Source organism: Anolis sagrei, chromosome 2 (assembly GCF_037176765.1).
Source record: "Anolis sagrei isolate rAnoSag1 chromosome 2, rAnoSag1.mat, whole genome shotgun sequence".
NCBI lineage: Eukaryota > Metazoa > Chordata > Lepidosauria > Squamata > Dactyloidae > Anolis > Anolis sagrei.
The window spans coordinates 212,351,831-212,370,187 of NC_090022.1; the positions used below are offsets into that span (position 1 = coordinate 212,351,831).

At 39.6% G+C, this 18,357-nt stretch overlaps 1 protein-coding gene across 1 annotated transcript in view; it reads right to left on the minus strand.

Moving 5' to 3' along the window:
- Positions 1 to 1,184: 1,184 nt before the first annotated feature.
- SH3GL2 (SH3 domain containing GRB2 like 2, endophilin A1) overlaps positions 1,185 to 18,357 on the minus strand; it is a 138,910-nt gene continuing 121,737 nt past the window's right edge. The window contains exons 3-9 of the mRNA XM_060762425.2: positions 17,954 to 18,026; positions 15,132 to 15,275; positions 13,613 to 13,746; positions 10,085 to 10,243; positions 7,496 to 7,599; positions 6,243 to 6,370; positions 1,185 to 3,111 (exon numbers count right to left, since the gene is read on the minus strand). Of these exons, the coding sequence (XP_060618408.2) occupies positions 2,912 to 3,111; positions 6,243 to 6,370; positions 7,496 to 7,599; positions 10,085 to 10,243; positions 13,613 to 13,746; positions 15,132 to 15,275; positions 17,954 to 18,026 (942 nt within the window). The 3' untranslated portion in view covers positions 1,185 to 2,911. The remainder of the gene's footprint in view (positions 3,112 to 6,242; positions 6,371 to 7,495; positions 7,600 to 10,084; positions 10,244 to 13,612; positions 13,747 to 15,131; positions 15,276 to 17,953; positions 18,027 to 18,357) is intronic.

Here is an 18,357-nt window from a genome sequence, read left to right on the forward strand (position 1 = left end):
CAAAGGAGATGCGACCAAGAGTAGCACCTCCCCAAATGATCTTAACATCCTTGGTGGTTCATAGAGGGAAATACGTTCGGACAGGTAAACTGGGCCGGAGCCATTTAGGGCTTTATAGGCTAAAGCCAGCACTTTGAATTGTGCTCGGATGTAAATAGGCAGCCAGTGGAGCTGGCATAACAGGGGGTTGTACATTCCCTGTACCCTGCTCCAGTGAGCAACCTGGCTGCTGATAGTTGGACTAGCTGGAGCATCCAAGCAGTCTTCAGAGGCAACCCCAGGTACAGTGCATTGCAATAATCTATTTGGGATGTAACAAGATTATGGACCACCGTGGCCAAGTCAGATCTCCCAAGATACGGGTACAGCTGGTGCACAAGTTTTAAATGTGCAAAAGCTCCCCTAGTCACAACCGAGACCTGGGGTTCCAGGCTCAGCGATGAGTCCAGGATAACTCCCAAGCTGCGAACCAGCACCTTCAGAGGGAGTGTAACCCCATCAAGCTCAGGCTGCAACTGTATGCCCTGTTTGGCCTTTCGACTGACCAGGAGGACCTCTGTCTTGTCTGGATTCAATTTCAATTTGTTCGTTCTTATCCAGTCCTATAAATCAAGGTCAAACCTTGTCATGGGGGTTCTGCATGTCAAATGTGGTCCAAGTTCATTATTGAAGGGGGTCACAGTGCTCTGTCTTGGTGCAAGGTGAACTACAACTTGAGTCAGTCCCCCAAACCCCTCCAGTCTATGCAGTTGCTGAGCAATTCCTCAGTATTTGCTGTGTGCCATAGGAAAAGGTAGAAAAGGGTTAAGGGAGCTGTGGGAGGGGTCATGCAAATTCCACACAAGGAACCCTGGGATGCCTGCGTGTGGTGGAGGAAACATGTTAAATCTATAATGAAATGTTCCCCGAATGAAAGCATTCCTTGGGTAATGGGCCGTAGTGTTTGGAGAGGACATTGGCAGCATTTGGGCTACATATTCATGGCGCTTGCTGTAACCGGTAATGTCAGTGGAGGGAGTGCCTTTGGAGGCTTCTCAGCACTTGAAACTACTGCCAGTTCATGGAGGCTGGAAGCTGTCAGTGTAAGTGGATGCCTCCATCACATACACACATGCACACATTTTCACTTTTATTTTGTGTATAGATTAATGATGCAGGAGAGGAAAAAGCACACACATCCGGTCTGGCCAGTCAGTCAGCGTTTTATTTGAAATATCGATGCTTTCAATTATATAGTTCATACATTAAAAGCCAAAGGATTGCCTTCATTTCACATGGTCCAATACTGTAGTGGCACATCTGAAGCAGCACAGGAAAAATCTGTACAGGTATCTATAGATAAACGGAACTCTGAGTAACTCAAATTAAACAAGCGCTTACAGCAGTTACGAAAAAGAACAGTGAATTGGCTAGACGGATCACTATACACACAAAATGCAAGAGGTGGAATGGAAAAAATATATATAGGAGATTCTGGAGAGAAAAATAAGTCAAATATGTTTGCATATATAGCCACACATTGCCTTAATTGCTCAGCACAAAGATTTCTTTTTAAAATTTAGTCCTCACTGAGGGCAGAATATACACAAATGATGTTCAAAGAACACAAGGTACATGAAAATAAACATAGACGGTGTAATTTGCTTTTCCATAATTATTCTTTTTTAGTGAGTATGTAGAATAAGGGCTCTTGGTGTTTTAAAATTACAAGTGTTTTGTGCCTAGACTTTACACAAAGTGAAAACAGTTACATTTCTAATTTGTCTTCTTCTAGTATCGTATATTTGCTGCTGGCATAATGGTTTTTATGTTCATAGTTTCTGAGCATCCACATTGGGTCTGTGGACCTATATACTTAGTATGCCTGGCCTGTGGATACTTTTAAAATGTAACCTGGATACTGAAAAGACCCTAGTCTAGTGGAGGGTAGACTTCCAGCCCTGTCTCGTCTACTTTGTTTCATTCTAGAAACCCAAGGTCCACCAACCAGAGCCCAGTGCAAAATGCATACCCTTAGAAATGAAAATAACCAGGGTATTTCTGAATGCTCTCTGAGCCTTAGAGTACCAGAAATGAGCAGAGTCCACAATCCTTTCATACAAAAGTCCTCTTCTTCTTACCTTCAGCTCTCTTTCTGTCAATGGCCTAATATAGGTGTTAAAATGAACTTCATCTTTGCTCCTGCTAAGCCAGAAATCCTGGTCAACCCACTGCAAATCACTCAGAGGCCTTCCTGTAGATCCCAACCTACTTTCTGACCCCCTCTTTTTGATCTAGTACATAAAAGCTAGTTCTATGCAAACAGCATGTACAGAATAGCAGTGGCTCATTTGCAGAGAAACTGGAGAATATGTTGCCTTTTCTTTTTCTCCGAAGACAGGACTTGAGTCTTTTTGAGATAAGATACGAAAAGCAGGTTAGCAATTATTATTAGGCTTTGCAAACTGCATTCGATTGGAAGGGAGAGATGGAATGACTGAGGATAATTCCCCCCTCATTCTATCAAGAACTAAAATGACATTACAGTGGTGATATGCTTTATCTTTCCCAAGACTCAACAATTCCCATTGTCACTGCATCACACACCACTGGTCATTATTGCTTTCCCTCCCCATGGCTGCAAACAAATCTGTATTAGCCATGGCAGTGATATCACACCTATGTGCCTGGCTCCACTGCCTTGAGAAGATACCACACATCACCACTACGTAGTATGATGACACAAAAACCAAAGATTGTCTGTGGGGGCCTGATGACGAAGTTCACCACTGCAGCTTGTACTTGTGATGTGGAGCAAGCAGCCATTGTATTGATTTGTTTCTGTAGTTTTAAAAGCAGTGGTACATGACTTTATTTGTTGTTTTTGGTGGGGGAGACAGGGACTCAAGACATACGGACTCACGCAGCCATTCTAACGAGGCAAAGGGACAAGAATTTCCACATAATTGATAGGGAAGAAGCCTGACTGGCCATGAAGCATGCCTTCATACCAGTTTTCATCAATCTGGTTAGTGAGGGTGATGATATCCCCCTCTTTGAATCCAAGCTCCCCTTCATTTTCTGGATCAAAGTCATACAGAGATCGACAGCATGGTTGGTCCATGGCAACACCTACAGAGAAAGACACAGGCTGGGTTAGGAAAAGACACACTATTGGCACACACAAAACCAAGGACAGAATGCTACCTTACTTTGTAAAAGTAATGTATTGCTTATTGCTTTTCATTTGTCGGCATTGTTCATTGTCAGAAGAGTATCTTGTTATATATAGTCAGCCTTCTACATCAACAGATTGTGTATCCATGAGTTGAACATCCATCGTCTGAAAATATACGTTTTAAACATTCCAAAAACCAAACCTTGATTTTTGTCATTTTATATAAAGGGTAACATTGTACTATGTCATTGTATACAGTGGGACTTGAGCATCCATGGATTTTGATATCTGTGAAGGCAGGTCCTGGAACCAAATCCCAGCAGATGCCAAGGGCACACTATACTCTGTCACTACTACTGACACTAACACTAAGCAGCTCCATTGGCTGCCAATAAGTTTCCGGTCCCAATTCAAAGTGCAGGTTATCACCTATAAAGCCTTGCACCAGTGATTATCAGCCTGTTGGGTCCCCAAATGTTTTTGGCCTTCAACTCCCAGAAATCCTAACAGCTGGTAAACTGGGTGGGATTTCTGGGAGTTGTAGGCCAACACACCTGGGGACCCAGGTGTTGAGAACCACTGCCCTACATGGATCGGGTCCAACCTATCTTTGTGACCTCCTATGAACCGGTGTGGGCTCTAAGATCTGATGAGGATGCCCTCCTCTTGGTCCCTTCTCCATCTCAAGCTCAGTTGGTGGGGAAAAGGGAGACGGCCTTCTCAGTGGTGGCTCTCTGGCTCTGGAACGCCCTCTCCAGTGTACTTAGACAAGCCCCTTCACTACAACACTTTAGGAAAGAGTTAAAAACTTGGTTTTTCCAGCAGGCATTTGATAATGTTTAGACAGTAACCAGAACTGATTGCTAGTCACTTAGCAGTTTGTATCTATGTTCTCTGCATTCAGCTGGGCTGCCATATTGATCACATGGCTCTTTTAACTGATTCTATTTTTAATAGAGGATGTTTTGTCCTATTTACATACCTGGTTTATGTAATGTATTATTGTTTTCATGTTGATGTATTTTGTTTTATGTATTGTGTATCTTATGTATGGCATCTTTCTGTGCTATTTTGTAAGCTGCCCCGAGTCCCTGTGGAAGGTGGTGGCAGGATATAAATAAAGAATATTATTATTATTATTATTATTATTATTATTATTATTTAATATTAATAATAAAACAATTTAATTGTTTTTTAAACAGCCCTAAAATGCAAAAATTGCTAACAGATTTTCAACAGGAAAATCAGTTTAATAATATTACCAGTTGTAAATCAGATCAGTTTAATAATATTACCAGTTGTAAGATTATTTGATAAATGGTAACTATGTTGGCAACTATTGTTACTCAAAAATAAATGGCAGAGTGGATATTATTTCTAATGATTCTTTACAAAACAAGCAGATGATGCCACTGTGACCAGAAGGAATGTAGCTTTTTTAAATGCATGTTAATTACTTTCTTTATGGTCATTCTGAACCCAGCAAAAAGGTTATTTGCTTTTAGTGTTCTGAACTACAGTTTATAGACTGTACCGTTTTAGTCTTGCTATAAAATGGTTTTATTATTATCTCTCTGCAGGAGATTATATTGTGGTTTCTTCTCTGATGCTACTGCATTTTAATATAGTATTTTCATTATTTTATGCTGTGACTATTTGGAAAGCAATGATATGCAGTGATCTATGTAAATATCATAAATACATTAAAAGGAGCAGATAGGGTATGGATGTGATGTTTACATCCTTTGTGCTCATTCCTTGTTGGATGTGATGGCATCACTTGGCAAAGGAGTTCTTATTCTTGTTTATCATTGATGAGAGCAGATGTTCAGAAAAGAATCCATATTCTGTGTGAGGCAGTGCATTGGCATTGTTGCATTGGGAATTGCACAATCCAGGTACTGCTCTCCACTGAGCCATGAAACTTACAGGCCCCATCGACATTGCCATATAATCCAGTTTCTGAATCCAGGTTAACACCTTTGAATTGGATTATATGGTAGTGTAGACTCATATAATCCAGTCCAAAGCAGATAACCTGGATTCAGAAACTGGCAGTGTAGATGGGACCACAGAGTAGCCAATGGCTCCTGTTCAGATTGACCTAGCTCGTAGGGTAACTGTGAGGACAAAGTGGGAAGAAGAAGAACTTCATCTCCCACTATAAATCAATTTGAACTCACCTGAACCCATTGAACAAAAGGTGAGATGCAAAATAATTTCAAGAATAAGAAATCAGAATAGTAATTGACATTAAGAATAGCATTGTCAATGCTACCTGAGGTCCCATTCTCTTTCTTTATTCACGGTGACTGAACAATCCATCCTGCATCTTGGCCCTTGACTTTCATGTATTCCATGAAAAGTAGAAATGGATTGTCAGTGTCATGGACCCTGTCAAACTATACTTTATAGTGCTAGCATCCCACCTTAACTGCCATGGCAACATTTGGTGGAATCTGGCTTGTTGTAGGTTTTTTGGGCTAAATGGCCATGTTCTAGAAGCATTCCCTCCTGACGTTTTGCCTGCATCTATCGCAGGCATCCTCAGAGATTGTGAGGTGATTCTGGCCATTTTTTTTTATTCTGGCCATGAAAGCCTTTGACAATACATTTGGAGGAATCCTGGAGGTTGTAGTTTAGTGCTGCCCAATTTAATGAGTTATCTCATGGTAAACTGAATAAAGTATTTCCCATATTTGATTCCAATGCATTTGTGTGATTAGACTTTGGTAATAATGCTGACAATAAGACTAAATAGTACTCTAAGGACAGCGGACCCCATTTGATCTTGCAAGCTAAGGAGGGTTGGCCATGGTTAGTACTTGGATTGAAAACCACTTATAAATACCAGATGTTGTGGACTAGATTTCAGAAGAACAAACTAGCAAAACCATCTCTGAGTCTGCTTTGTCTTAAAAAATCCTGGGAAATTCATGGGGTCATCATGAGTTAATAGACGATTTTAAGGAACATAGACATATGTAAAAAGTTGTCATATGAAGCTAACTTAATATCAAAGCGAATCTCATACAGCATTTCCTATTACATATTCTTCAAGTGCTTCCTTGCTTCGTGCTCTTACCTGAGGGTTTTGGAGTGGTAGCGGTATTAATTCCTCCATTGTGCTGAGGGTTGTCACTGGTGAAATCCAAGCTCATGCGTGGCTTTGGCTGATATTCTCTCCTGGGCTGCAGTGATGCATCTTTTATTCTGCCAGAAGATGATCATGTGTGTTATAAGATAGCAATTTATCGACAAATCTTATACATGCAAATAATTCATATGTAATTATTCATGAACTGAACTGACATGTCTGATGTCAAGGTTAAACATGGTATGCTATTAAGCATACTTTCTACACTAAAGATTGACCTTCAACAATGAGGCGGTTTTCAAATATTATCAACTTCAATTCCCAGGATCTTTTCCCATTGACCACTTTAGCTAAGACTGAAGGCGATCACAGCCTTTAGTATACATGGGGAGCACCAATCTTAAGGATTAAATAAGGATGTACACTTTAGTCTGTATTTTCAAAAGAATTAGATTTAATCCTTTTGGCTCCAAAAACTCACTTGACTTTTTTTTTTTTTAAAAAAAAACCACAATTTATTCGTAAAGGGAACAGATAGCATAAGTCTGGTCTGCTGCTGGTGCCCATGTTGGCTAAAGATCATGGGAATTGCACACAAAGTGCAAGTAAGTTCTGTAAATTCAGATGTCACTTACAGAAGTAGGATTTGCTGCTGCTCCTGGGCAACTGCATGTTTTTTCGGAAACCTTATATGATACTCTATAATCATTGCAATTACATTAAATACATTCAGATGAAATTGAATTAAGATTATATTTTTACTGGTCTCCATCTTTAGTATACATGGCAGGGATTTATGGTGGAACCAAACACATGTAAATTCCGAGGGCCCACTGTTCTTAAATATTGTGAATACAAGCCAGTCACAAAAATGTAACTTTGGGTTATGCATTTGTAGCTGCCATAGGGAATTATGGCTGTCAAATTTCCTTCAAAGAAATCCAACAAGCTTGATAAGATTACCAAAATTATTCAGGTATTTTGTCACACATCTAACCATGTGGATGGTTGGTTGTGTGGCAGAGTCACACAACTAGTTGGTGCACTGATAAGCACCAACAAACACTTTGGGCTCTTCCACACAGCGCTATATCCCAGAATATCAAGACAGAAAATACCATAATATCTACTTTGAACTGGGTTATCTGAGCCCACACTCAGATAATGTGGGATTTTTTGCCTTGATATTCTGGGAGATAGGGCTGTGTGGAAGGGCCCCTAGAGATCACTGTGAGACTTACCTCTCTTCCAACCTGGAACTAACTTGTTGAAGTATTTGTGTGGCTTGTTTGTGATATTCCAGCTGGGCTTGTACAAGTGCAGTAAGCTGGCTCACTTGTTCAACCTGAAAAGATAAAGCTTTGTGAAATTTCTTTAAAGACATTTCTCAATACACTTACCTTCTGATACTTTAAAAGACTGTGAAAAGGGTATTATCAACACTGAACTGAGTATTAGAACTGAATATTAATTAATGTGGAGTTGTGTTACAGACCCTTTTGATCAGGGTTGGACAGAAAGTAAACCAGTATGCTACTGGCCATTTCCTGGAAGATGACCTATTAGCAAACATATACTAGATGTTCTCTCTTTAAAGGTTTCTTTCAATAGTCATCGTGCTAAAATGATGTAGGGCTTTAGCACTTAAGTACTATGGTTAAAGAATGAGAGTACTATAGCAAAAGAAAGAAATGTTCAGTTTAGTAATCCGAAATATAACAAGGGCATGAAGGTCAGTGGGAAAGTTCTGTGGTGAAGGTCACATCTCCCATTTGAAACATCACCCGTGGAGCAATCCAGAAATATAGCAAGAGGAACAGAGAATAGATCAAGGTGTGTGACGTTTACTCTGGCCTGTATCGGGAACTCCCAGGAGGGGGAAAAAAGACTGCCACTCTTTGCACAGGGTATAAAAAATGTTTCCAGTACAAGAACAAGAAAATGGTTTCAACTGGATATTTTTCAACTGGATTTTTTTTTAAAAAAACAATTCATCAGTATAACTATATTTTTCACCAAATCTGAGATTGATCTAAAGGAGACATTAAGAAGTACTTTCACCATCTGATGCAGAAGTTATGTGGATTGAAATAATTTAGTTTTGGTGGATGACAACATTTACACTATACTAGAGATGTACTTTATCACTCAATTAGAACCATCCTTCTAATTCAAAGACAATATAAATACAGTTTAATTTAAGTGTATTATAGTATCTATTGAGTGACGGCATATAGCACTACTTCCTTATTCCATTCCCCTTGACTAGTCTTCTGGGGCAGGTTGCTATTTTTCACACTGTATGGAGTTACATCTGATTCCAACATGTGGTGATGCATTAAGGTAGTCAAATAATAATAATAATAATAATAATCATCATCATCATCATCATCATTGGAACTTGTGCCCCAAATACCATCTGCTTGTGACAAAGAACTGATGGGATCATAAGCCTGAAAAGGTTAAGGAAAATGTACGTGTCAAACAACTCTGGGACTTCCAAATTCAGACTGACAGAGTTTTGGAGCATAATACTCTTGACCTCATGATGGTGGGGGGGGGGGGGGGAACAAATATGGATCATCAATTTCAGGATGTTGCAATCCCAGGTGACAGCAGGATTGACAAGAAGAAACTGGAAAAGCTCACACGATATGAGGATTTAAAGATCGAACTGCAAAGACACTGGCACAAGCCAGTAAAGGTGATCCCAGTGGTGATCGGCACACTGGATGCAGTGCCTAAAGACCTTGGCCTGCACTTAAAAACAATTGGCGCTGACAAAATTACCATCTGTCAGCTGCAAATAGCCACTCTACTAGGATCTGCACACATTATTCGCTAATACATCACACAGTCCTATGTCCGATGTGTGATCAAATACAAAAGCCAGCATAGTGATCTTGCTTTCTGTGTACTAATGTTATGTATCAAATAATAATAATAATAATAATAACAACAACAACAACAACAACAACAATCATCATCATCATCTCTGGCATAAAACAGTACAGGTAGTCCCAGTGGTAATCAGCACACTGGGTGCCGTGCCAAAAGATCTCAGCCGGCATTTGGAAACAATAAACATTGACAAAATCATGATCTGTCAGCTGCAAAAGGTACTTGGATCTGCATACATCATTCAAAAAAAATCACACAGTCCTAGATGCTTGGGAAGTGTTCGACTTGTGATTTTGGGATACGAAATCCAGCATATATTTCTCATTTGCTGTGACATACTGTGATTTTGTGTCAGAATAATAATAATAATAATAATAATAATAATAATAATAATAAATCTCTCCTTGTGGCTTTAGGCAGAGTACAACATTGTTAAACCAAAGAGATAGTGTGAAACTGCAAGATACACAGAGTCAAAATGCAGGTTTACATTCACAAGCTAAAATTGACTTGGTAGGTGGGTCTTAAATTCTGACAGCTGATTCAAAGAATTCATGGTTGAGCTAGGTTTGCTTTCGTAATTCAGATTCAGATTAGACAGTTTGTCCAAATATTAATAGAAAGGTCTTTTTTCTATGCTTCCGTTTGCATAGAGGTTAACAGCAAGCAGAATAATTTATTGAGTAAGGGCAGCCAGCCAAAACATTTTGTGAAGTTTGGCTTTTGGGACTCCAGCAATGCAAACACGGTTTTCTAGCAATATGTTCAAACTTGATCAGTTATATAAGACCTGGTCTTGGAAAGCTAGCTCTGCATGCTCAAAGAATGGAGTCCAGGAAACAAGGATATAAGACTCAAGTTATTGCTAGTCATTTAAAAAGGCGTTAAACTGGCAACATATGCAAAAGACAGAAGAACAATTTGCTTACATCCATCTCCAGCAGATTAAACATGCTTGATTCAGCAATTTCCTTTGACTCATCAAACTTCTCCAGAGCTTGACGGAGTTCATCATCTGGGAGTCTGCCTTGTCTTTTCTTCTTGTAATCAAAATCAAGGCGTCTTCCCTCCAATTTTTTCAGGTGGTGCTGACAAAAGAGGGGAAATGGGATTAACATTATGAAATCTTAACCAGCACTGCAAATGATGGTTTCTGAGAACGAATTCCTTTCCAAACTATGTGTGCAGGGCTTTCACTATACTATCATGCTGTTTCATTCATGGAGCTCCAGATGTTGTTGACTTCAATTTGCAGCCCCCCTGTGTTTTACTACAGCTTGTACTGTGGTTTGTTTACTCCTGCCAGAGAGAATCCAATAAGGAAAAAAGAAATAATAGCTGCATACCATTTAATTTTGAGCAGTAGCAGAATATCACTCTGAGAGTACTCTGTGCTCAAAGCAACTTACACCTGAATAGGGCAACTTACATCTTTAACCTGCCCTGGAAGTAGTCTGTGAGTAGCCTGTTGTCCTAGTCCCTGGAATATTTTCAGTATGGCTGTCTAGGCTTTGGGCCAAAATGTTTTCCCATTCATGACCTAAACCAACAAGCTACGAACCTACATATCTATTCAGCTGTAAGTTGCCCTAAGTCCAGTGAGACTAACTCACATCCAGGTGAGGATTACAACCTCAGTTAAATATGGATCAAGCAAGTTAAAATCAAGCAAGTGATAACTTACCTTCCACTAACATCAATGAGAACTGATACCACAATCCCATTCTAATATATTTTAAATAAAACCTCATTAGGTTCAATGGGGCTAACTTGTCAGTAGAGGCATGTACAGGACCACTGGAAAACAGCCTAATATTCTAGATCAGGAATCCCCAAACGAAGGCCCACAAACCAGATGCGGCCCTCATCCCACCCGGTGGTGGCCCCCCGGCTGTGGAACACTCTCCCGGCACACATCAGACAGGCGCCCTCCCTCATGTCCTTTCGAAAAAGCCTTAAGACCTGGCTGTTCGAGAGGGCATTTAATTAAGTGCTAAGCAACAACATTACGGTAATGAGAACTGGAATGGTATAAGGAAAATGAGACTGGCTATGATTCTACTAAGAGACGAAGCGGATTTTTATGTAGTTTGTATTTGTTGTATAGTCATATGTTGTTGATACTGGCCTCTGTAACTGTCTTTTTATGTGTACTGTACACTGCCATGAGTCGCCCGTAAGGGCTGAGAATGGCGGTCAATAAGTGCATCTAATAAATAAATAAATAAATAAATAAATAGAGTCATTTTCCTATTCCCACCCTAAACTTTAGGCTCAGGGTCAACCTAAGTCTGGAACGACTTGAAGGCACACAACAACAACAACAACAATAACAACCCTAAGTAACTTGACTGTCTCATCAGCTAAAAGCAGGCCCGCTCTTCCCATTAAAATACTGGTAAGTTTATATTTGTTAAAACTGTTCTTAATTTTACATATTGTATTGGGGTTTTTTTCCTCATGTTTTTGCACTACAAATAAGTTATATATAGTGTGCATCAGAATTCATTCATTTTTTCAGACTATAGTATGCCCCCTCACCAGTCTGAGAGACTGTGAACTGGCTATCTCTATGCCATTGTTCACCTGTTACTTGGGGAGCGAAAAGGAGCCAGTGGTTTAAGCACACCATTTGGAAAAAAATTAGGCTGCTTCTAACATGTTGTCAAGAACTGTTAGAACCCACTGAACCTAGGGATTGTGCTATCTAATCTCTTTCTTTCAGCCCCCATTCCCCTTTATTATGGCTCTAGTTTAAGCATTTCTAATTTTTACATCACAGAACTTTTCATCACTCCTTTAGACTCTGACATAATCCAATATTTAGGAGTCAGGTGCACAATCTCAAAATACTACACAACAAGAACATCCAAATGCATTGCTGGACAATATCCACAATTTCTAGGCTCCCCACTCAAATCTTCAGCCTACGGTATCTACTCTTTAATGTGTGTGAGATGTGAGAGTTTAGATTTTTTGTTCCACCAGACATCTTCAGCAGGACTGAGGGAAATGTAAAAACTAGGGTCGGGGACATGGGGGTGGAGGTGACAGGGTTGTTTTTCCATTTTTAGAATGGAGGTATCACAGTGCAAAAACATCCTCAAGTCTCCACATCTATCTGAAAACATTTTCCCTTGCCCCAATGTATATATATTTTATAAAGTACATTATCGGACTGAGTTGGTAGTGTATATTTGATTGTTCTGTATTCACATAATAAACAAAATCACTGCTGATTAGACATGAATATTATAATTAAGTTTAGAATAAAAATGAATGAGTGAACCCTTTTTGGCCCAGAGGAATTTTTCTTGCCATATCAGGATTATAATGAGAGTTATCAGTCCAATCATCCTGTTCTATTTGCGACTCCTGACTCCTTGCTGGACATATTTCTGAGCACACACTCAGTCACAACAGTCTACAAGCACAAAATGGGAGAAAGGGAGAAAAGTGAGAATTGTACAGGGCATTGCTGTTGTGGACAAATAATACTTGAAATCTTGAAAAATGTTTCTTGAGTGTTGAGAAGCCCTGATGAGAAAAATTCTTAGAAGTTTGGTATATACACTGCACAAAGTTTTTGTGTGTTTGCACATAAAACAGCATTTCCTGCACCAAAATATTCGTACGCATAAATATTAATTTGGAGGCAGAAAATGCTGTTTTCTGGACAGAAAAATGTTGCAGTTGGGGATTTATTCTGTGCAAAATTCACACATGGTTGGGATGCATAGAAAGCATTTTCTGTGCAGAAAACAGCCCTTTCTAGGCAAGAAATGATATTCCTGTGCAAAAGCAGAATTTTCTGTGAAAAAAGTTTCATATGCAGGAAATGCCGTTTTCTGCACAAAACAACCACATGCACATTTTGCACAGAATAAGTCCTGATTTGTGTATAGGTTTAAAGACTGATTTTCAATTACTTTCTTGCAAAAAGAATGAAATTGTTACAAAATCTATTGCTTCCTTTGAGAAGAAACTTAGTGAAGAATTGCATCCTTATAGTTATGCATCTCCAAGTTGACTTCAACTTATGGTGACTCCTTCATAGGGCTCTCTTGATAATATTTATTTTGAGGAGGTCTCTCATTGCCTTCTTCTGAGGAAGAAATAAGTGTAACTGGACCAAGGTTATCCAGTGGATTTCCAGGACTGAGTCAGGTTTGGACCTCTAGCAGCTTGAGCCAGTCAAAGCAATATAACACAAACTAGATTTTTAGCGATAATAGTCTAAAAATGACATTGCAGATGCTCTACTTGTCTTGTTTTGTAATTCTAGCTAAATGAGTGAGGGGCTATTCTGCCGCTTACTGGCATAAGTGGTTTGGAGGTTAGGTCAAGGCAATGCATAGGTACATGACACCATGAGTTGCGAATTCTTGCATTTTAAGAAAGGCAAAGAGATCCACGTGTCTTGCATGCACTTAGTGAAATAGTATTTATAGCAATACCTGTATTTCCCTCAGATCTTTGTCATGGAGATTCTGAAGAGGATCAATAAAATTCTGTTTCACATCCATGTCCAAAGAATCCTTGACCTCAGAAAGCTCCCTCATGGCTTCTCCAACATCCCCTAAAGCTGGGCCTGGAAAATAAAGACAGGGATTTTATCTTGGTGCAAGTGCTGAAAAGATTTGCTTTCATCTTAATATGGAGGTGTGCTAGATTTGAGAAACCTTATTGAGCAATCAAATACTATTGCTTTAATTTCTTATGAGACAAAAGGATAAAGCATTTTGGGCCATGATGGGAAGCCTATACTATTTTCCCAGGAAAAAAAGAGCACAAAGTATATTCAGTGCCATTGATACCTGTTGGGGACTGGTTCCAGGACCCTTCCCCACTCCTGTGGGGACCAGAATAAGTGGGTGCCTCAAGTCCTATTTTATAAATGGCATATTAAAAGAGTGTCCCTTATATAAAATAGAAAAATTAAGGTTTCCTTTTTGGAATGAAAACAAGTATTTTCAAGCCATGGATAATTAAATCCATACATGCAGAATCCATGGATAGGGATTTCTCTGGAAGCAATAGCACTATGCCTTTTCAATGGCACTGGTAAAACTTTACTTTTAAAACCATAGCAAACAATCACAGAACACACATCTCAAATTCTTAGGGCCAGTTGACACCATGCCTGGACATTTGTACTGAAATGAAAAAAATGCCTGAAAACCACGCCTTTTTAACTTATCTACTAGAGCTTAGGCCCAAAGTGACTAACAAGTATAAACATGATAAGTAACAACAGATTACAAACAAGATAGAAAGCAGAACTCAGTGTGCATATGAATATAGGCCTACATAAGTAAATGCTGACATTTATATGCATTTTTCAAAGAAACTGTCCCTCTCCTTTCATGGACAGGACATTTCACACAAATTAGGACTTCTCATGTGACTGTTTCCAAAGTTTAGAAAGATTAAGTCATATATGTAACTCAATATATGTGTGACATTGCCCCCGATGGCACAATGGGTTAAACCTGCCAGCACATTGTTAAACCCATTGTGCTGGCAAGACTGCTAACCAACAGGTCAGCGGTTCGAATCCAGGGGGAGCAGGGAGAGCTCCCAACTCAGCTTCCCATGCGGGGACATGAGAGAAGCCTCTCACAGGATGGTAAAACATCAAACATTCTTGCATCCCCTGGGCAACATCCTTGAAGACAGCCAATTATCTCACACCAGAAGTGACTTGCAGTTTCTTATGTCACTCCTGACACACACACGCACAATGTACTCCGGACTCAGGCATGCTACTACACATGCACCCTACACAATTAAGCTTTGCAATTAGGGAAACAGACCATCATATGCACTGGCTGCTTTCTAACAGGGTATTATTAGAGAAATGATCCTATCCAATCTTTTTCCAGCATGGGATGGGAGGACTTTTCCTAGCAAATAAGGTGTGGTAAACAATGGCTGTTATATTTTGTGAGGGTAAATCAGAAGAAATTGCATTACCAAAGTTGCACTCATCTCCAAGTTCTTTTCCAAACTTAATCATTGCCTCTGCTAGAAGAGCCTCAGCTTGAGGGTAGCCTGGTCCTTTTTCCTGCCCTCTGATTTTGGACATGGTGTTGAGCATGGTGAGCTTCGCCCTGGAAGCTGCAAAGAGAGAAAAATGCTAATCAGGAAAGGAAGAATTAATGGGGAGATATGGGGCGGCGGGGGGGGGGGGGGGGTGTGAATGGATGTAATTAATATGAAAAGAAACATCACATATGGTCTTCAGCCAAAACTGAAGTGGCAGGTGTGCATACCATAATATCCCAATTCAGTCACAAATGCTGTATCTTCCCACATGTTTGCCACTTCTTCCACAGAGTAAAGTTTGACATAGCTATATAAGCAATCCCTTTTCTCTACGGGGATATTCCAGATGAGTAGAAAACACTGTCCTACATTTTGGCCCCTTCCACATAGCGGAATAAAATCCACATTGTATTGGATTATATGGCAGTGTGGACTCAGATAATCCAGTTCAAAGCAGATATTGTGGATTATCTGCCTTGATATTCTGGGTTATATGGCTGCGTGAAAGGGCCCTTAATGTAGTTCAAAGCTAGCTTCAAATTATGGTGGCCTGACAACAAACTCCAACAAAAGGATGCAAAAGAAAGCCCTTAACATCGATGCTTTGTGGCTTCTGTAATCACCATCCCGGCCTCAAACAGATTCCAGGCTTTTCTATGTAATCATCTGCACAGTGAAACAACTTCCTTCAATATTGGTTTGTATTAGATGGTCAATGTAGAAGATGGTCAATATATGCCAGATGTAACCAGCATCATCTTTACCTCCCCTCTAACTTTGGAGTCTTTTATAATGTGAAAGGACTGCCTTCATTGTTACCCTTTCTTGATCATCTAAGACATGGCAGACACATTTTTTACTCATTAGGAAGCTCAGTCCTCATACTTTTTGTGTACCATTCTAAAGGAAACTGTTGCTAAGGGGATATTCTAAATTCATAAAGCATACACATCACCCCTAAGTTATGGAGGGTGCATGCAAATGTAACTTGTTTATTTGCCCCTTAAAATATATGCTAGATGTAACCAGGATAGGTATGGAGCTAGGAAGGCAACTGGACTGACTGATGCAGGGCAAATGCTTGTAGTGAGGTAGTTGAAGGAGTGTTCAGTTTGGTAGGGGAAAAGACTGAGGGTTGATATGATGACACTTCTTAAATACCTCAAGATATGCGACAGAGTCGAGAGGGCAGGCCTGTAGGACATCTAATGGTTTTAAGCTACAGGAGGTAGATTCGGATTGAACATTAGAAGGAGAGTCTTGACCATGAAAGTAGTTTGGTGATTAATCCACTTCCTAGAGAGATCTGTTTGGATGCTTTCAAAAAAAGAGATTGTATATTGGTTTGTATTAGATGGTCAATGTAGAAGATGGTCAATATATGCCAGATGTAACCAGCATCATCTTTACCTCCCCTCTAACTTTGGAGTCTTTTATAATGTGAAAGGACTGCCTTCATTGGCTGCCAGGCATGGTTTAGCTGGAAAACTTGGAATGAACAGGAGTTGGACTCAATAGCCCATGAGGTCCCTTCCAGCTCAACCTAAGATTCTATATGCCACTGGTTCAATTGACTTGTTCCATTGTTGCTAGTCCAGTGTCTAGTCCAGCCAACCCACAAGACAGAAGAGAATTGATAATAACTATGTTGCACAGGAACCAATATAAGGAACTATAGTAACTCCCCAAGCATGATGCATGCAGTTTGTGCCCTTGGAGCTTCTTTCTAGGGACATTACAGCAGTATTTCTAGCTCACTTAAAAACTTGTGCTAGGAGATTTCAAAAAGCTAACCAATTGCCCAGCATCTTTGAAGTCTCCAGCAATACAGGGTTAGTCAAAATGCATAGGCCAATAAGCCATTCAATTGAATGGCTTATTGGCCTATGCATTTTGACTAACCCTGTAGATTGGTCGTAAATAACAGTTGTTGCAATACAAGACATCTATCAAAAGCCCAACTTTAAATCAAGATTTTGTTTATAGTGCCACCACTGGCACCAGCCCTATATCTGCATGTTCAGTTGGCCATCTGTAAATGAGTGCCGCCCTCATGCATACAGGTTTACATATGGAAGTGGTGAAACAGGTTTCTGGTTCACATGGTATATCTACATGAGTACACTGTGCGTGCATAAATGTCCCTTTTCAGACATACTGCTGAAGTAAGATGTCTGGGGCAGGGTTATTAGGCATGGTGTTCTTCACCACTGGTGAAAGATTAAGAATTTTAATGTATACACTCAGTTAAGACACCAGAACATTCCATACAAAGGGTTAAATCCAATCTTAGTCCCAAAGTAAACCAATTGCAACGTCAAGGTCTTGTTTATCTGTATTAAGAGAAGTCGCATTGAATTCAAAGGGCTTTAGTTGGGACTAAAATTGGAAATAGCCCAAAAAAACCTGTCATTTGAGAGCTGTGCTAACAAGATTAGATCTCTCAAACTGAACTTCTAACCTTTGCTTTCATGCCATAGTAATGTAAAAGCTCTTAAAATCCATCTATATGTGTCATACTTCAAGTAAAAAAGGACATTGTGGATTGAAAACAGGATAAATGAGCAAACAATGACAGAGAAGAAGGATACAAAGGTGACCTCTCTGAAACCTTTTCAAGACATTTTCACTAAATGAACAAGTGAGTTGAGAGAATATACTATTCTTACTGTTCTTTACAACTTGCCTCTATACAGATGATGCAACCTCTAAACCTAAATACACCCTGATTTATAGAGAAGCATCATTACCTGGATTAGGTTGAAGATATTCTATTGTCCTGGTCATTATTTCCATCACAGCCCTGCTGGTGACATCCACTTTCTGTAATTGCAAAAAGGAAAGGGAGAATAAACTCCAATGAGGACAAAAAAAGAAGAAAATCCAATACTCTTGCAGTTTCTTCCTGTGCTTATTGCTTCATGATTCTTTCTTATATGTGGCAAATGTGCAGTTGTGTAGCAACTATACATGACTAGACATTGTTAACGCTCCTGACAAATGATCTTGATGTGGCCGAATCCTGAACCTACTATGACAAACTATTTAGAACACCCATTTAAGAGACTAGAGCATGGTGGTCCTCCTGCTATAGCTCTTAAATGATCTTGTACATGTACAGAAGCCTTCAACTACAACACTTGGCTGTTAAGGT